At 34.4% G+C, this 21,438-nt stretch overlaps 1 protein-coding gene across 1 annotated transcript in view; it reads right to left on the bottom strand.

Moving 5' to 3' along the window:
• Window positions 1-21,438, bottom strand: part of CCDC73 (coiled-coil domain containing 73) — a 95,179-nt gene that overhangs the window by 20,107 nt on the left and 53,634 nt on the right. The window contains exons 9-11 of the mRNA XM_017639705.3: window positions 6,386-6,514; window positions 5,829-5,888; window positions 4,611-4,715 (exon numbers count right to left, since the gene is read on the bottom strand). Coding sequence (XP_017495194.3) covers window positions 4,611-4,715; window positions 5,829-5,888; window positions 6,386-6,514 — 294 coding nt within the window. The remainder of the gene's footprint in view (window positions 1-4,610; window positions 4,716-5,828; window positions 5,889-6,385; window positions 6,515-21,438) is intronic.

A 21,438-nucleotide genomic window follows, 5' to 3' on the forward strand; every position in this document is an offset into this window, starting at 1 on the left:
ATTTGAGTGAATACAGTACAATTCTGCTTTGGAAGTCAATTTCTTGCCAACCTCTGAAGGCACTGTTCTATTACCTTCTACCTTCCAGCATAAGTCTGAAGCCATTTTGTTGCCATTCTTATTCTTAATGCTTTGAGTGTGACCTACTTCTTCTTCCCACAGAATTTTTAAATCTTCTCTTCAAGTGTAGTATGAAATTTCATAATGATATGCATTGGTGTTGGGCAAAACAAATTCAAACCCTTCAGTTATAGGTAACTTTCTTATACTATTTCTTTGGTCATTTCCTCTCCTTCCATTTTCTCTATTCTTTCTGAAACTCATCAGCCATCTTTCTCTCCCTCCAATTACCATCTTCTTGTCTTCTGACATGCATGAAATTGTCTTCTATTTTCTATAAGACTATCTCAATATTATCTTCCAAACTTTCCATTGTAGTTTTTATGTATGCTAATGTGTATTTATTTTAAGGGTTCCCTTTTATTCTATGAATATCCCTTTTTTATAGACTCTTAATTCTTATTTTGTGGAGTAATAAATATATTTCTCTTAACTGAGTATATTTTCTCAGTTTCTCCAAGTTTTTCTCATTATCCTATTTGTTTTCATGTTGGACATGTTCAAATGTCTAGTAATCCTTTAATGCCTGTTCATATTTAAGAATGAAGTGTTAAAAAGCCAGTTAAAAGTTTTGTCAAATGGTGGACTTGCCTCAAGTTTGATCTGGCTGAGCTATTTCATTGGGAGAACTTAACTAGCAGCTGTAGTCTTTTCTCTTGAGCAGGTTAGTTACCCTAGAAAGGGATCTTCTATTCTCCTGCCTGGAAGTTCTTAAGGCTAGCTGCCCTCTAAATAAGGAAACTGGATTAGGAGTCTCAGAGTTTGGTATTTAGACTTTCCAAACCCTGTTTTCACTAAAATATTTGCAGTAGTGTGCTGGTAAATTGGCTCTTAAAAAAAAACCTGGTAAGTAGCATTTACCAATGTCATTAGTGTTAAAGTTCAGCTACCATGGTCAATTTCAAACTACCACTGGTTTAACAATGAGCTCACAAAATGACAACAGCTCTAACAACCACTCTCTCTGGTACAAGTGGTTTCCAGCACACCATTGGATTTCCCAACCTCAGCTGTCCCTCAAACTCTCTAACATAAACCTCCAGTCTTCTGCCAAGTAGGGAGACAACCAGCATCTATTTGTGCAGGACAGGGAAGAGAATCTGGAGGTGCAGTAACGATCTTCTAGTTTTGGGCTTCAGTTACGCACTCTTACTTCTAGAGGCACATGATGCTTGCAACTCCCAACCGTTATCACATCTTTGACTTGGGTTTCTACTTTCTCTCATTTGTTAAATAAATTACTAATTTTCCATCTGGTTCCCTTTTAAAACTTTATTTTATTGTTTCCTCTCCCTATTTCCTTCTCCCTGTGGATTTTTTTAATATCATTTTATTGCAGTTTCAGAAGGAAATAGAAGTGAACGTGTGTGTTCAATTCAACATGTTTAACCAGAAGCCCTGACCTGGCACTATCTGAACTTGCAGAGTCTGAACACATTCATTGTTAATCATTCACTAATTTAATAAAATTCAATGAACTCCTATTATGTGCCAGATACTCTTTTAGGTTCTTATGTTAAATGTTAGCAAAAATATTACTCTTCTCATGGAATTTATACTCTATCAGGAAATTATTTGGTATCATGTGCATCTGGATCAACAAATCTGAAAACCATTCTTTAAAAATGGATATTGTGGAAAGCCAAAATAAAACCATCTGTTAATGCTTTAATATATCAAAAATTAAATAAATTATCCTGGTTAATAATATTAATGCTCTAACTAGAGAAGGAAACTAAGTAAATTATTCTTACTTTTACTTATTATTCTATGACTATACCAGCATAACTATACTTATATCTGGACTAAACCATAATGAAATCACAATAGAAAATATTCTCTATCATGAGAACTTAGGTGTCTATGCTCCAAATGGCACTATTAAAAAAATAAGACAGAATGACAGCATGCCTGCAGAGCACTGAAAAAGCAACAGGCCATTATGAAAAGTAATGATCCCTTTCAATAGAGGTGGAATTAGAATGCTCCTCAAGAAAACACTTAAAGATATCTACACAGTTCAACATTAATATTAATATTAATATTTTGTTATACTACATATCACTGATTCTTCAACACCAGTCTGCAAATACTGACACATGACAAAATTTCACTAGTCCGTGGCAAAAAATGTCAAAATGTCATCAGATGTCTTTTCTTGTAAAGGACTGTCCTTTATCCTGGGATTATATCCTTAATATACTTTTGATGTTAAAAATGTTCTCTTATAAAATGAAAGTGATGATAGATGGTACTGTATATTTTTAATTCCTTTACTTATCAATTCTACCCTATTTTTGGCAATATTTGCTTGAAATTTTATATGAAATCTGGTTTCTCTACGTAGTATCAAGGCTCAGGTAATAATGGTGCTAATTAAAGAGGAATTTGAATTACCTAATATATTGGTAGTTACAGTTAAAAAATCCTGGAACCATAGTTACAATCATAATTAACTCAAAGGAACACATAGTACTATTATATATATTTATGACCACTGCAGGCCCTGTAGAATTCAACAATACATAAGCATTGGATTTAGAGCTCATGAAGGGCAATTTAAAAGTCACAGTCTTCATATAACTAATCTAACAAAAATGGCAGCTCTCATAGATCCAGGAAAAATACATTAACAAAGTAATGTTGCAGAAATAGTGCTGGAGTAGAATCAGGGCAAAGACTTAATTATGATTTTACCACTAATTATAAAACCTTTAACTACATCACTTATACTTTCTGCATTGCTATTTCATCATGAAATGAAATGATTGGATTGGCTAATCTTTAATGTTTTGTTCATTCTAAAAATCTATGTTTCAACTCCTTTAAATAAATTAGGAGACAATCCTGGTAACTAACGCTCATAAAAAATTTGGGTAAATTACATATGTTTCTTGAGAGGTTCAACATATTAGACAAATATTCCCAGCTATCCACCTAAATGGTGGGTGGAGGAGGTAGGAGGATACTCGCTTATAACTGGACTGTTAGAGAAATTCTTTTCTAATCTTTCCTTGCAATAGGTGAAGAGTTAGGAGGAAGGAAAGGTTTGACTCTAGCACATCTCTTCCCACTCCTTCTCCTGGTCTAACTCCTCGAGTATTGAGGACAGGTAAGAGAAATAGAGAAAGTAAAACTCTCTACATGACTGGTCATAGAACATCAACTAAGGAGATGAATTGTCCATCTTTCAGGTTGGGTCTCTGTTTCCATTCAATGATGATGGACTCAGCATAATTTGTGAGTCCCAGAGCAAAATGAGAAAATGAAGGAAAATAAGGGCTATTAAATATACTAAAATACAAAACTTTCTTTACAGCCCTTCCCTTCCTCCCTACCTCTCTTCCTCTTTATCTTTCCCTGCCAACCTATCATGGTGCTTTTTATGTTCTCTTTAATGTCATGGTCCCCTGGACAGGAAGATACTCACAGGGCAAATGCAGTTCTTCATAGGAAACTCAGCACAAGTGAGATCCACCAGCTACTGGGTTCTACCTCCTGCAAGCTGACGGACCCTTGTACTCTGTCCTAGCTGGGAGTGGTGAGGTCAATTTCTAGATCTCATGGGCCTTCTGCCCCAAAGCATTGCAGATGGGTAACCCACAAGAGATTGCAATTGCCAGGCAATGATGCACCTCAGTACCTGGACTGGGGACTCACTCTCCACCCAGTCACCTAGCTAACAGGTTTAGGAATTGCCAGGCTGGGACAGAGGATGCTGAAGAGCACATGGACTCGACCCAGACACTCCCTGCTGCATGTAGACCTTCACCAGGGGTACAGTAACAATACAACACAGGCCTCTCTCCAGTGTCACCCAGTAGACACACAGCAGCAGTGAGACAGGAGCAGGGAGATTGAGGACAGGTAGGGCCTAGGGCACCAAAGAGTGGAAGAGCCAGCAGCCAAGAACCAGTCCTAGGAGGCAGTGGGAGAGAGAAGAATGCCTTAGCTGAGGCTCCGAACCCTTGCCTAGTACATACTCCATTTTCCTATCAGATTTAACTTATAAATTCAAAGATACAAATCAATAAAAACTTCAAGACAATGACCACAGAATATTAAACCTGAAGTACAAGCCCCTTCTAACTATGGGTCCCTCTGTAACTGCCCTGGTTACATACCCATGAAGCTGGCTTTAGCCTCTGCTGATGGTGGTCTTTACCATGGAGGTGACTGTAGTGTTCTTGGAAATGTTCAGACTTCACCCTTTATTACCAAGAATTTTTTAGAGTGGCACAAATATCTTCCACAGGCCACCCCAATGGAACATGTCCCCAGCTCCTTCTCAAGTCGGACATCCTGTCACTTGGCCTAGTGGCACACAAGACAGTTCTTACCCTTCCGTTACCCTTCGTGTACCATCATGTGAGCATGGAACCAAAGAACCCTAAGCCAGGGAGCCACCGAGGTTCTCTCTTCGTACCCCTCCAGGGCCATATAGAATGGAACAAGCATAATACACTTCAAGCCCCATGGGTGCAGATCACCTGTTTGTCTTCTTTTATCACCTTCAATTCTGCTTCCAGCTCAGTATTAACTTGAGTCTGTTGCTCAAGTAACTGCTGCATATGTTGGAAAGAAATGATGATATCCTTTAAAAAAGTATAAATATGATATATCAATTGAAAAATTTGATAGGTATATTTCTGAATTCATTCTCATATTCTGTTTTCTTATAATCTTTATAGTTTAGCTTCAACACTGTAATAAACAATATATTGAAATAAACTAATGGCACATTTTACTAATTTAATACCTAATTAATTTATATTACATGTTTTCTTAGCAGGTACTGTTTCTAAGAGTTCCTCAAATAACTAACAGTTTTTGAAATGGACTATGCATTCTGAAACACTGCTGAAAAATGTAAAGAATTCAAAACTAAAACTTTTAAGTGCCTGCCCAAAGTAGTAAATTAATCACTACTAAAATGTCATATTGTTAACTGGCTAGGATGTCATTGCATGTATTCAGAATCAAATGGAGGAAAAACAGAAGAGAAAAAAGAAACAGGAGTTTTCTTTCACATACTTTTTTTTTTTAAATAGAAGAATCACAAATATCACATCAATTCAAATGACAGCAGGCTGTTCTGCAAATACAAGCTCTAAGCACACATATGTTTCAATAATTCTCTTAAAGATAGTGATAAACTATTGAGGAAAAAACTGATTTTTATTTATAAAATATTTTAACGCAATATTTTTTCCAGCTTTACTGAGATACAATTTACATACTACAGCACTGTGTAAGCTTAAGGTGCACATATGATTTGATGCATGTTTATATCCCTAAATGATCACCACAGTAAGGTTAACATCCTTATCGCCTAACATAATCACCATTTTTTTGTGTGTGGTGAAAATATTTAAGATCTACTCTCTAAGCAACTTTTGAATATATAATGCAGTATTGTTACCTGAAGTCATCTGAGGTACATTAAATCCCCAGAATTCACTCATCTTAAAATTGGAAGTTTGGACCCTTTGATGAACATCTCCCCATTTCTCCTCTGATTTATTTTTTAATGGGAGTACATAGAGACCTGGCTAAAAAGGTACACATGTATCCATTCAATATACACTAAGTGCTCACTAGGTGCTAGGAATCAACCTAGGCATGGTTCCCTTTGTTATTTGACTTATTTCTCACATTGCATCTGGTTTTTAAAAATATTTACTGGCTTCCAAAATATGGTTGCTTGCCTGTTTTTCTTCTTGAATTTGGGTAATCTCTTCATGAATCTTCTTATTTAATTCCAATTCCTTAAAAAATTTGAATAATTTTAAAGTTATGATATCTAGAAAATTCAGCAGGTCCTATATTCAGATTATTGCTTAACAAATTTGGGAGTGTATGACCTACTATTACTCCAGAGTACCATTTGTTTGCTGTCGAAGCAGTGACTCTAGTGAACTGAAAATGCTATTAGATACCCCACTTAGGCTGGTACAAACTTATAAAGGTTAATGTTAAAAACTAAAGAATTTCTCATCTCCAAAAGCTTTCTGGAGACACCATTGTATCATAAGATTACCCAACACTGTATTAAAGTGGACATAAAATGGTTATAGCCAAATTTAATTGTCCTAAAGTCAACTCTTGCTGATAATGGCAAAAATTATCTAATCATTTTTTTAATGATTCATAATACTTTACAATTATATTGACTTTATAGAAGGAACTTTTTGTATTATAATCCTAAAATTCTCAGAAATTAAAAAAATATGTCAATTTTATAAATATAAACACAATTAAATACCATGTTGAGTCTTTCTTGAAGTTCTTGTAATTTCTGTTCTTTAATTGTTAAATTGATGTTTTCTTCTCTGATACTATGTTGACATGTGACCTTGGACTTTATCAAGTCTGAGGTTACCTTTTTTAGTTCCTTAACATAAGAAACATCAAACAGAAAATTTAGTATTAATATATTTCATCAAAGCAAGGTGCTTTTCTGACAGTTTTAAAGTCTGTTTTTAAGCCTATCATTAAAATTTACTGTATTTTATATGTCAAGATAATACTACCAGTCCATCAAAGCCTACCTCCCCTCGTACCCTTGAAAGATAAGCAGCCAAGGTGGGAATGCTGTTTGTGGCTACAGAATAGGCAAACACAATGATGCAGGGATAGAGTATGATCTGCTCTTAAAATAGTGAACTAAATGAACTAACCCATCAAAAGTAAGGTGTTTTCATTCACTGCTTATTCAACAAATATATTCTGAGATAAAAGGATAAAAGATTATCAACTCCCAAGCTCATTAGCATCTAATAAGAAAAATTCATGTAAAAAATAATTACAATATAATGTGATGAGTGCTATATTATAGGAAGGTATAGAAGCGTAAGGAAGGAGAGAGCTTGGTTGAGGGTGTTAAGAAAGCATTATTCAGAAAAGTGGCATTTAAAGATAAATTTTTGCAGAGGACAAGAAAGGAGTACACATTCCATGCAAAAAGATGCAATATGCACAAAGGTACAGAACCATGAAAAAGCATGCTCTTTTTAAAATACAAAACAAATACAATATGGCTGGAGCTAATATGGGTAAAAGGGAAGAGTATTGTTACTTGTGGCTAGAAATTTGGCAGGGTTCACATATTGAAGGGGATTTGCAGGCTACGCTAAAGAGTTTTAGTTTTATCCTATAGGTAATGAGGAATTAAGTCACTGAAGGTTTTCGAGTAGGAGAATGACATAACAAGATTTGCATTTCAGAAAAATAACTCTGGCATCATTGCAGAGGATTAGGATTAAAGAGGATATATATAAAAGACTTAATTTGTGAAGTTACATGTCCACTGAGTTTCCATCCAAACACACAAAAATTCTGAAATACAAATTTCTGAATTGGTATAATTTATTATACTGCTGTCTTGTGTATATTTACTATATTAAATTCTCAAGGAACTGATTTCCATATCCTTGACTACACAGCATCTGAATTCCCTTTGAATTGCGGAGGAACTCTACATCAAAAGCTTACTGTCCACTAGAGAAGCCGGAAATGCCAGAGACTAGCTTTATAAAGCATGAGACCATGCTCTGCTAATCAGATGCACACCTGTCTTGGACACTAGATCAGAAACTAGTATCACAAAGAACAGGAGTGTTGTAAATCCATCTGGTAGACAGCTGGAGCATTGCTAGAAACTTCAAGCTTCCATGGCCACAGTGATACCGCTGTGGCCAAGAAGTGGGTGATGGTGCAAGCTGCAGTGTGCAGTACCCAGCAGTGGAAGGTGGTTTTATGCTGTGGTCTTGGGTACTGCATAGCTTCCTTTGTTTCTGACCATTTTTCAAGTCTGAGATGACCAAGATCCAAATTCTTTGTTGACAAAATAATCTTAAAATTAAAAATCCTAATATACCTCAATTTTTAAAGGTTGTATTTAAGAACTAAATAAAAAACAACAAACACCTCTCTTGAAGAAAAAGCTTGGTTCATCAGAGTGGTGACGCTACAGGAAATTTTTATTTTCTTCATTGTGCTTATTAGTACTTTCTCTTTTTTTCTTCCTGTATCAGTTTTAAGAGACTCGACATAGGTACCATCACTTACAGTTATCAATTAGAGGAAAGAGGATGACAAATGACTGAGTCCTAAAGAACTCTAACATTTGTAGGTTAGAGAAGAAGGCTGTAAATGGCATTTATCTGTGGTAGGAGGAAAACCAAGAGAGTGCAGTATCAAGGAAGCTGAAAATGGAGCACAAAACAGGGCTGCCAATACCTCCAGAGCTCTACATGTTACAGCTTCAGCTGCCTAGAAAGAAACTTGCCCAATTATCTCTACCCCTAGTTCAAAATATAGGAGAAAGGATTCCTTGGTCTTAGTTCACATAACCCTTTTAGATATGTGCACTGCTAAAGTAGCCATGTGAATCAAGAGATAGGGCTTTATGCTTTTATTCTCACAAAAGCAGGCAGACAAATTAATGTCTGGTAAAAAGAGAACAATCAGCATGTATTGAGTAATGAAACAATTTGGAATGGAGGAGGGAGGCCTTGAAGAATGCCTAGTATATTGGTTATCCTCCATTTGTCCCTCCTGATTCACTCCACCCTTTCTCCATACTGCTCTGTGCCCTGTGTGCCTGACACCTGTAGATACAGCAAAGTTTCCCTGCCATCTGGCTCCTGGTTGGGTCCAGTCTGTGGGAAGCACCAGTCAGTCAATATGCTGGGAAGAGGGAGATTGAGGTTATTAAACTGCCTCCCCACATAGCCATAAATTGGCCAATAGCTCTGTACCTTTACCAAGTCACAGCTTCTGAAATGCAGCTTTCTTCTACACCTATATGAACAGCACTCTCCAGTTCTGGCAGCTGCTTCCTTCCCTGCCCTTTCACTTTTCGGTGGCATAATCACTCCCTCATTGCTTCTAACCTTGGGGTGCTTCATTATCCTTTGTTGGTTTCCCTTAACTCTGCCCATAACTCTGTAAATAGCTTCTTCATCAAACTTTTCTCAATTACTCATTCCTATACACCATCTGTTTCCTGCCTAAATCCTGCTTAATATAAGTAAATTAAGAAAAAGCATTCCAAGTAAGGGTAGGGATATGGAGAAGAGCAAAGGCAAGAAGGCAGGAAGAATTAAGAATTATGATAATGACAACAAAGATTTTGGATTAAATAGAATTGAAAGATGCTTGTTAGGAAGTAGTAGAAAACAATGTTGAAGACGTAGAATGGGGTCAGACCATGGAAGCTTTGGAAAGCCAATTAAAGAAGTTCAGGACTAGCAAGAAGAAAACAAATACTACCGTTTGCAACAACATAGATGGAGCTAGAGGGTATTATGCTCAGTGAAATAAGCCAGGCGGAAAAAGACAAGTACCAAATGATTTCACTCATCTGTGGGGTGTAACAACAAAGCAAAACTGAAGGAACAAAACAGCAGCAGAATCACAGACTCTGAGAAGGGACTAGCAGTTAAGAAAGGGAAGGGGTTGGAGAGGGTGGGTAGGGAGGGAAGGGAGAAGGGGATTAAGGGGCATTATAATTAGCACATATAATACAGGGAGGTCACAGGGAAGGCAATACATCACGAAGAAGACAAGTAGTGACTCTGTAGCATCTTATATGCTGATGGATAGTGATTGCAATGGGGTTGTGGGGGGACTTGATAATATGGATGAATGTTGAAATCACAATGTTGCTCATGTGAAACCTTCATAAGATTGCATATCAATGATACCTTAGTAAAAATTTTTAAAAAGTTCAGGACTAAATCAGTATGTTGTACACCTTAAACTTACACAATGTTATGTCAATTATGTCTCAATAAATCTGGAAAAAAGAGTTTGGGACTGGATTTGGTAAACAAATTCAACCTACTATTCCTTCACACAGAAGTGCTACATTAAACTAGTAACTTAGTAAAGTTAATTTGGCAAAAAGAGTGAATAAAAACTGGAGAAAAAAAAAAAACACTGACAAAGAGTCTGTTTTATTAATCCAGGAATGAGATGCTGAATGTCTGCACTATTGAGAAATGAAGAATGGAAAATATGAGACATTCTAGAGGAAGGTATAATTGAATAGACAAAGGGGAGTAAAGAAAAAGATGATTTTCCAAAGTGTCTTGATGAAGCTAGAAGAAATGAAAAGAGGGACTAAGAAATGTGAGAGAGAAGCATGGTAACTGAAAGGAAATGGAAGTCTGTTTCACTGATTAAACAGATGAAAAATGTATTTAAGATAAGAACAAGATGGACAATGTTCTGAGACTGAATCTTAAGAGCCAGAAAGCACAAATCATTAAGACTGTGCCATAAGCGGTTACTATAAGTGGTTACTATCTTAAAGAAGTCCTTCATTTGTATTTTTTGGAGTTATAGAAGGTTACACATGATGAATTCCCCAAAATGAAGTTTCAATGTACCACTGATGGTTTACCTTCACACTCAGTAAGATGGTTTCCTTTGAAAGGAGAATTGTATGAGTTTTCTGAGAGTGGGCAGGAGAGATGGTGGCAGAGAATGAAGAGTTAATTCAATGTGTGCCACCCTGCTGACCCTGAAGTTATGATAAGTCATAAAAAGAGATGACCTGCAGGCAGTTGAAAAATCCAGAGGTAGAAATTATGAGAAATGTGAGGTAAGGAATATAAATTTATTGAAATGAAGTGATTGATTGGATTAAGGAGTATTAGATAATTGGAAAAAAAATGAAAATAAAAACAGAGACCGTAGAATAGAGCTTTGGAGGAATGGGAGGAAAAAGAAGATAATCAAGAGAACCAGAGGAACTTATTTGTACCAAAAGACCCTTAAAATGTGAATGATCACATGGATGTTATAAAACTAATACATTTTATATTTTAAAAGCACCTACCATTTTGAACAAAACACAATATTCTGTAATGAAAAGCACAAAGTATCAGTATTAGGATACTTTGATTACATGTATTAGAAAACCATACTTAAACCAACTAAAAGAGACATTTTTTCACATAACAGAAAGTCCAAAGTTGGGCAGGTTCTTGTGTTGGTTGATTGGAATACTCAAAGACTAGAGTATTATCAAAGACTAGGATATTTTCATTTTCCACTTTACATTCTTGGGACTGTCCTTTTGCTTGGGTGTTGGGGCTGTGGCAAGAGACGAATTTAGGTATTACATAGCAACTGTCTCTTCCTGGAGCTCCTTCTAAACAGTAAGAAAATTTTTCTCTGAACCACCTCCTGCTGGCCAGAACTGGAGCACATGCTCATCCTGAACCAAACACCAGCATGAGGAACGGTGATGATATTAACTGGCTCCAAGACGACTGATCATATGAGGTGGCATAATCACTCCCTCATTGGGCTCCCTAAAAATCACTCCCTCAGGTGGGCTGAATATTAGAGAATTATCACAATGTCCATTACAAGAAGAATTTCAGCTGCCATTTTAAAATTAACATGTTATTTAGAATATTACTACCTACAAATATTATACAGTACAAAATAAGGATAAATGGATAATCTTTTTTACAAGTTGCTTGACACTGAGTAATTCACCTACTCTCTTTGGGTTTCAGTTCCCTTTCCCAAAAAAGCAGCAGTTGGATCAAGTTAACAGTTACTTAACTGTGCTCTGAGAAATCCAAGAATTTCCATGGAGCCCCTTCACAATTGCTAATAGAGAAGAAAGAGCCAGCAGGTACAGCTCCAGTGTTCCTCCAGCCCTCCCTTCAAGCACAAGCAGCTCTACCTTAACACTGAGCTCCACATCTTGGTTAGACGGTTCTGCAGCTCAAAGAAAGACAAATACTGGAGTAGATGATCCTACGATTCCATGAAATTAGGGATGATCTGAAGATAAATAATCTACGAAGAGCTAGAATTTGTAGACACAGAATGTAGTTCAAGCATGAAGGGAGAAAGAGTAATTGAGGAGTCAAAGGAATTTCAGACTTTCTTATCTGACAAGCAAAAGGCAGATGAGACTGCATTGTCTTGAAAGCCTACCCAAATAAATAACCCACCTAATTATGGTGCAGAAAAGCTGAATCCATCAAAGCTGCCTTCATCTTAATTTTAATCTAATTTCATTTGCAAGTAATAATAATCCCATAAATTTCTGCATGTTAAACTTTCTTAAGTGCTTGCCTATGCATTTACTTTTTGTATTTATTACACATATGTAAAATACGAAAGGTAGACATCATTACACTCATGTTGCAAGTGAATAGAAAAGAGGGAAAAAGAAAAAAGCAAGACAGTATGGTTGACTATGTTGAAAGGCTTAGTTGTAAAGAAAGAAGTAAAGTGATGAGATAAGATATACAGAATAAATGATAAATATTATGCAGGGAACTACAGGCCAATGAACTGGTTAAGGTAGTAGGGACTGAAGGACTAGAGGTATTTGGGAGTGTAATGGTACAGATGATAGAAAAGGATGCTCTGATTAGAGAAAGAAGAGGGCTGAATCAAAGAGCCCAAAGGAAGCAGTGTTTAATGAATTTCAAAGTAGGGACATGTTAGTTTACAGAACTACTGCGTCAAGGCATCTAAGGAGCTGGTAGCTCAAGAGTATGTATAGTTGACAATTTCCCCTTCTAAAAAATATATGCTTTTTAATGGGGCATAAAAGAAAGAAAAAATTTATGTGGATAAATTAGTTAGGCTGCTACTATTATCAGTTGAGTGGTTAAGATCCCAGATTCTGGAGCCAAATTTATCAGGTTCCAGTCTGCTCTCTTCCCTTGGAGTGTAACTGCAGGTAACTTACTTCATTCTGCCTCAGGTTCCTCATATGTAAGGTGGGGATATAATTTTTCTTAAATATGATTATTTTCTCTTCTTTTAAAATAAAGTAGCTGAATTTTTAACAGTGGTATGGATATTAAGTATTCTGTTACATATTTAAAGAATTACATTCATTCTTTCATAGCTGGTAACAAGAGTTTTCTTGTAGACTATGACCTCCCTCAAGGAAAGGTACCATGTTTCATACTTATCCCAAAGCACCTAATACATTCAGGCCTCTAAGAAGAACTAAATATTATAATGAATGTCAGAAGAAAAGAGTAGTGAACATGATATGAAAATAAATGTGACCTATCTTTATCCAAAATAAGATTTGATAAAAATCAAAGGTTAATTTATTCAGGATAAGGTAAATGGCAATAAAAATACTTGGTAAGATTAGTCAATGGCACCTAAAGAGACTACTGTAAATGACACAATAGTTCATTGTCAGCTGAAAGACTGCACAAGAAGTAGCAAATAGAGGGATAGTGCTGAGGGTTTGAAGTATAAGGATAGCTAACTGATCAAGCTAGCTTCACTCCATTCAAGGTAACCACCACCATCACATTACAGATAGGTGCTCCTCATTTAAATGTGAACAGACCAGCACAATGTTCTTACTAATAGAAAAATAAAGCTTAATAGATGGTGAGTCATGAGCATTTTGTTAACTTTAAAGAAACAGCATATTTTTTTACTAGAAAATAAATTTGATTATTGTAACTAAGAGTCCTAAACTTGTGAGCCTAAAATAGGTTAATTCAAGTACACATCCAAGAATATGTTAGAAAATATCAATCATAAAACTAAGACAGTATAATATAACATTATTCTGATTCATAAGCCAGATTGATCTTTGACTTAACAAAATTATTGAATGAAAGAATTTATTGATCTTACTATTTCCACCCTAGAAAAATATTTGAAAATATGGGATAATAATTAACTTGACTGTGGATAGTAACAGAAAAATAAATCAAGTCATTTCAGAAATTAATTTAATGTCTCAAAAATTTAGGAGATTACTTCAAAGGAAAAATAACTATTAGAGGACCTCAAAGTTTTATTCTCAACTCAGGTTTATAGTATATCCAACTAATATTTACATTATTACTCAGTAGTTAGTCAAACATCATCTAAATAATGAAAATAAATCTTTCATGCTCAAATAATTCTATTTTTAAAAAAGACACCAATGATATTTGGTTTAAAATAATATACATCTTTCTTTACCAAATAGAGTTTCCAAAAATGCTTTCAAGATGCTTTTCTGTGCACTAAAATAATTTCTAGAAGAAAACTTGCAACATTTTTTTAATTTAATTTTTTAATATTAGATTTTCTTAAAGCAAGATACACCTGTATTGTCATAAATACACATTCAAACAACTTAAAAGTAAAATATCAGAGGCTTGTTTTATACTACTGATCTGTTCTAGGTTCATTCTTAAGACACAGTGCCTTATTGATAGAAGTACAATTAAACTGAGGTATATGGCTAAAATTTACATTCACATGAAGTGGCTTATAATTCTCTGAATTAATAAAGGAGAACTGGTTTTCTAAAAGTTTTATTTTTGCCTTCAAGGTTACAAAGTACAACAAACTTTTGCATCTTTTTATATTTTTCAGAAACTGAAAATATAGAGCTGTTATAATCTGCCAAGTTTTATAGGAGATACTTTAAAATGCATGAATTCTTATTACAACAATTGTTATGAAACAACAGGAAAATGGGAAGAGGAGAGGTGCAAACCCAGTATACGGCTCACAGAAGTAAAAACAAAACATTTCTTATGTCTTTTTGTCTCATATAGTAATCAATCTTAAAAGCATAATAAATTAAAATCAGAGACCTCTATGTAATGATTTTCCACTGAAAATATGCTTTTGATTTTATAACCCTTTAGCTTTTAAATATCCTGAACTTTTAGTACTTTGTCTGTTTTCTAACCATTTTATTCAAACCTTTTAGTGCAGCAAATAAGCAGCACAAGCTTTGATCTCATTAAATTACAACTTACAGTTCCTAGAGTCATAAATATTGTGGGCTTTTTTCCTTTACCCCTCCTTTTCTGGTATGGGGTAGTCTGTTAAATATCACTATCTCCTTGAGTACTCTGACGTTTACTCAGACAAATAGCAGAGGTTATGAATGCTGTTCACAGATAGTATCAGGAATTCTTCATGATTGCCATAATGGTGAACCCAACATTCAGAACTGTAAGAACTATTTTTAAGGACCTATCTAACTAAGTTTGGTCTGTTTAACTTTGTTCCACAAAAAAGAGAATTCCATCTTACCACAAACCAATAACCTAACTCTTCTGGACAAAATCATAGAATAGTATAAAAGAAAAACAAATTATCCTTGGGAAAATTAATGATTCTAAGTTTTAAATAAGTGATATAACCAATGTTACTAGACTTGGTTAGCTTCTGAAAAAGAAAATCAAAGAAGAAAAAGCTTTTCATAAAGTTAAAAAATGAAGACTACATTAAAAAATATAAACACAAAATTACTGTATCTAGGATATCTAAATATTAAAAATTGGCTTTTAAAATATATTTTTTAATTCTTACCCTTTTAAACAATTTGGACTTGGAATTCTCAAATGTAGTGAAACTCTCACTTTACCTTTCCATACAATCTCTCTTCCAAGAACTAACTAGCAGCACGATCACTGAATATAATGCTTTCCTAGAGTGATGGGCCACAACTGCATGACACATCATTATATTTAGGTAGCCCTGGCCTAAGACTAGGGAAAAAAGGGCAAGCATGCTCATAAGCAACACTATTCCACTCACGCATACAAAGAGACATTCTTCACCCTTTTATATAAATCTGCCAAGAATATCTCCATGGAGTTACATGAACCTGGTGTCCATTTACAGGTCAATCTTTAACTATACATTAGAAATAAAATGATCTATTATACTACAATGAAACATTTGTCTTTAATGAGAAAGATACATAATTTAGTACAGAAATTTATGAGGTATAATATTTTCATAATAATGTAAAAGCTAATTGAATAAAGGCATATGAATATCTTAATATAATCATGAAATTAATGATTATTTAATTGCTTAAGTCATTGATAAAAACATCAAGTAAAAAATAAATGAACCACAGTGTTGTTTATGTGAAACCATCATAAGATTGTGTATCAATGATATGTTAATTAATAAAATAAATACATGAACCAAAGAGACATGACCAAAAATGTACTCATTCACAACTACTCTGTTTTTATTTAGATTTGCATTTGAAGTTTACATTGATAAAACTGGTCCTTTTAATAATTCTATGATTTGAGATTAAAGACAATTTTTTCAAATTACAGCATTCCTCCCTATATTAAAAAGATCCATTTTCATATTCTAGAATGTGACTAAAAAGAAATGTTCTCTATATATAAATTGTCCTCTTAGGTAATGTGTTGGATAGACATAAGAGTTATATGGACTAGGAACATATGCTTATTACAACACACTCTATTGTTCTGTGTAAAGCTGCATCTATGCTCTTACTTTCTGATCTGTTGGGTGTAAGAATAGAGTCCAGAGAATATAAAGCCAATTTACTGGCAGTTATAAAATCAAAAACCTAGATATAATAGTGTTACAAATATTTAATAGTCTTTGAATTCTGACTTAGTGTTTAGAAACTACTTCAATCTTTATTCCAAGTGGTCCTGCTTTCTTTGAAATAATGCCAAAACAGAAAGTAATAAAATAGTTTCTGATTTCTGAACTATGCATTATTATAGTAATGTCATTTTTCTGGTCGCACATAATACTCCTCTTCAAAACTGTTATCTCTAGCCCTAATAAATTTTAATTTCAGTAGAACTAATAGATAAATGTAAAAACAGAGGGACTTCGGTTTCCAGTTCAGCATGTAAGAAGTTTAAAAGTCTCCACTTTGTCCTAACAACGAGTAAAAAGCTAAACAAACTGAAAATCAACAACTCTTCTTAGATCTGTTAGAGAAATAAGATCACAAGGCAAAGTACTGCTTCAAAAAATTAGAGACAGGCAAATACAAAGAATCGCAAACTACCTGAACAGAAACCCACAAATAGAACCCTACATAGAAACCAGTGTCAGGGTAGGAAAACCTGAACAGTAACTAATTAATTCCCAGAGACATAGTGTGGACAACTCTGAGAGTTAAAAAAAAATTCAAGGGAACACACTTTTGTGAATTTCACCACCAGGTCCCCCAAAAATGATTATCAGAAGAAGAACCATTTTGAAATATGCCAGGGCATCCTATTCTTCTTGTCAAGGCTGCCCTCAGAAGTAACTATTTGACCTGAGCTTAAACCACCTGTGGGAAGGATAATACCCAACTCTAGCCCCGACGTCCAAATGTCCTGCACCACCTGTGTGGGAGGTGGGACACTGAGACACCCTGGTGAAGTTCACAGGCTCACCAAAATACCAAAACCTAATCTCAGGACCCCACCACCACACACACACACACACACCCTAACCAACACATTGCTAAAAGGCCTATTTACTGCAGTTCCTTCCACCCAGTGTATCAGGTCTGCCTTTCAACAAAAAATGACAAGGTGTAAGAAAGACAAAAAAAACCCACAGTTTGAAGAGACTGAACAAGCATCAGAACTAAAGTCCAATATGTCAGGAATATAAGAATGATCAGATTGGGACTTTTAAAAAACTATGATTAATATGTTAAAGGCTTAATAGGAAAAGTAGATAAAACATGGGCAAACAGATAGATAATGTAAACAGAGGGAAAGAAATTCTAAGAAAGAAACAACATGAAATATTACTGATCAAAAATAATGCAACAGAAATGAAGAATGCTTTTGATGGGCTAAATACGAGATGAGACAAAGGCTGAAGAAATAATCTATGAGCTTGAGGATATAAAACAGAAATTCCAAAACTAAAAACAAAGAGAAAAAAGACTGAAAAAATGAAACAAAATATCTATCAACTGTTGGACAGCTACACAAAGTGAATATAAAGTAATGCATAATGGCATTACTAGAAGGAGAAGAAGCAATATTTGAAGCAGTATATGACAGAATTTCCCCAAAATTAATGTCAGTCACAGATCCAAGAATCTCAGAGAACATGAAGAAAGATAAATGACCAAACAAATTATACATAGTGCATATCATATTCAAACTTAAGAAAATCAAAGATAAAGAAAAAATCTTGAAAGAAGGCAGAGGGGGGAAAAAACACCTTACCTATAGGGAAGCAGAGATAAGAAGTACATCTGACTCCTCTTCAGAAACCATATAGCTAAGAGCAGAGTGAGGTGAAATTAAAAAACACCAACCTAGAACTCAGTATCCTTCAAAATCATCCTTCAAAAGTGAAGGTGAAATACTTATAAGTTGAGTTTGTTGCCAGTAGACCTGCCTTGTAAGAAATGTTAAAAGGAGTTCTTCAGAAAGAAGAAAAATGATATAGGTCAAAAACTCTAATGTACCTAAAGAAGACAAGAGTATCAGAGAAGGAATAAGTGATGGTAAAGGAAATTTCTCTTTATTTCTCTAAATATTTTTCTAAATTATTATTCTAAATTGCTCTATCAGAAAACCACTTGTTCAAAATAATAAGAGCAGCAATGTATTTGACTATGTATGCTTACGTATGTGTGTATACATATATTCATGTATGCTTATGTACTTGTGAAATGAATAATGGCAATGACACAAGAGATGGACAGAGGAATTAGAATTATTTTGTTGTTATTAGGTACTTGCACTCCCCATGAAGTGGTGTAATATATGAAAGTAGATTTGGTTTATTGTAAATGTATTGCAAACTCTAGAGCAAACACTAAAAATAATTAAAAAAGAAGTATGACTGATATACAAAAAGGAAAGAAAACATAATCATAAAATTTTCAGTTAAAACCACAAAAGGCAGAAAAAGAGTGGAAGACAAAAATAGGAACAAAGAACAAGGGTAACAAATGGGAAACAGTACAAATATGAAAGCTCTTAATCCTACTATATCAAGAATCACCTCAAACATCAATTGTCTAAATAAACCAATGAAAAGACTGAGATTATCAGAGTGGATACAAAAAACGAGACCTAATTGTATGTTAACTGTAAGACACCCACTCTATAAAAACACATATAGATTAAAAGCAAATCAATTACAGGGAAAAAAACTAGAAAAAAACACAAACAAGGCTAAACTACATGCTACTAAACAACCAATGGGTTCAACAAAGACACAGGTAATGAAAAAATACATGGACACAAACAAAAACAGAAACACAATGGTTCAAAATCTATGCAACTCAGCAAAACCAGTCCTAAGAGAGTTTAGAAACAAAGGGCTACCTCAGGACACAAGAATGATCCCAAATAAACAATCTCACCTTAAAACTAAACAATTAGAAGAACAAAGTTCAAAGTTAGTAGAAGGATGGACATAACAAAAATCAGAGCAGAAATGAATGAGATGGAGAATAAGAAAACAATAGGAAAAAACTCAATGAAACTAAGAGCTGGTTCTTTGAAAAGATAAACAAAATTGGTAAACCTTAGCCAGAATCATGAAGAAAAAAAGAGAGAGGACTTTGATAAAGACAATCAGAAATGGAAGAAAAGTTACAAGTGACACCACTGAAATACAATTATAAGAGAGTACAATGAAAAATCATATGCCAACAAAATGGACAACCTAGAAGAAATAGATAAATTCCTAGAAACAACAATCTTCCAAGACTGAAACAGGAAGAAATAGAAAATCTAAACATTGTGATTACTAGTAAACAAATTGAATCATTAATCATTAATCAAAAATCTCCCTACAGACAAAAATTCAGGATGATACAGCTTCATAGGTGAATTCTACTAAATATTTTAAAAAGAGCTAATACCTACGCTTCTCAAATTATTCTGAAAAAACTGAAGAGGAAGGAAAGCTTCCAAATTCATTCTACAAGGCCAGCATCACCTTGATACCAACCAAAGACACAACAAAAAAAAGGACACAAATATAAAAATCCTCAACAAAATATTAGCAAACCTAACTGAAAAATACATCAAAAGGATGGATCATTTATCATGACCAAGGGGGATTATTCCAGGGATGCAGCGATGGTTCAATATCCACAAAACAATTGATATGATACACCACATTAACAAAAAGGATAAAAACCATATGATCACAATCAATAGATGCTGAAAAAGCATTTGACAAAATTCAGCAACATTCATAGATAAAAACTCTCAATATAGTGGCCATATATGACCAACCAACAGCTAACATCATACTCAACAGTAAAAAGCTAAAAGCTTTTCCTTTAAGACCAGAAGATAAGATGCCCACTCTCACCAGTGACTTTTATTCAATATATTACTGGAAGTCCTAGCCATAGCAATCAGACAATAAAAAGAAATAAAAGGCATCCAAATTTGTGAGGAAGAAATAAAACTGTTGCCATTTGCAGATGACATGATGCTCTTTATAGAAAACCCTAAAGGCTTTACCAAAAAAAACTACTAGAATAAATGAATTCAGTAAAGTTGCAGGATTCCAAATCAGTTTAGAGAAATACACTGCATATCTATACACAAATAATGAACTAGCTGAGTGAAAAATCAAGAAATTAATTTATTTACAATTGTATAAAATAAAATACATAGGGTTCCTTCCACCCAGAGACATAGTGTGGACAACTAAAAGACCTGTACTCTGAAAAATATTAAAAAATTGATGAAAGAAATTGAAGAAGACATGAGTCAATAGAGAGAGATTCCATGTTCATGGATAGAAAGAATTAATATTATTTAAAAGGCTATATTGCCCAAAGTAATTTACAGATTCCAGATTCAATGCAATCCTCATCAAAATACCAATGGCATTTTCCATGGACCTAGACCAAATAATCCTAAAATTTGTATGGAATCACACCTACACACACAAAAAAAGCAAAAAAACAAATACCCCAAGCAATCTTCAGAAAAAAGAACAAAGCTGGGGGTATCATGCTCCCTGATTTCAACCTATACTAGAAAGCTAAAGTAACCAAACAGTATGGCACTGCCACAAAAAGAGATATGTAGGCCATTGGAACAGAATATAGAGCCCAGAAATAAACCCACACCTATATGATCAATCTATGACAAAAGAGACAAGAATATACAGTGGGGGAAAGACAGTCTCTTCAATAAATGGTGTTTAGAAAACTGGACAGCTACATGCAAGAGAATGAAACTGGATCACTGTTTTATGCCATAAACAAAAATAAACTCAAAATGGACAAAATACATAAAACTAAGACCTAAAGCCATAAAACTCCTAGAAGAAAACTAGGCAATAAACTCTTGAACATCAACATCAGTAATTTTTTCTGGATACATCTCCCCACACAAGGGACACAAAAGCAAAAATAAACAAGTTGGACTATATTAGACTACATAGTTTCTGAATGGCAAAGGAAGCCATTAACCAAACAAAAAGTCAATATACTGTATGGGAGAATATATTTGCAAATGTATCTGGTAGGGAGCTAATATCCAAAAAATATAAAGAACTCGTACAATGCAA

The sequence above is a fragment of the Manis javanica genome, chromosome 11 (assembly GCF_040802235.1).
Source record: "Manis javanica isolate MJ-LG chromosome 11, MJ_LKY, whole genome shotgun sequence".
Taxonomy (NCBI): domain Eukaryota; kingdom Metazoa; phylum Chordata; class Mammalia; order Pholidota; family Manidae; genus Manis; species Manis javanica.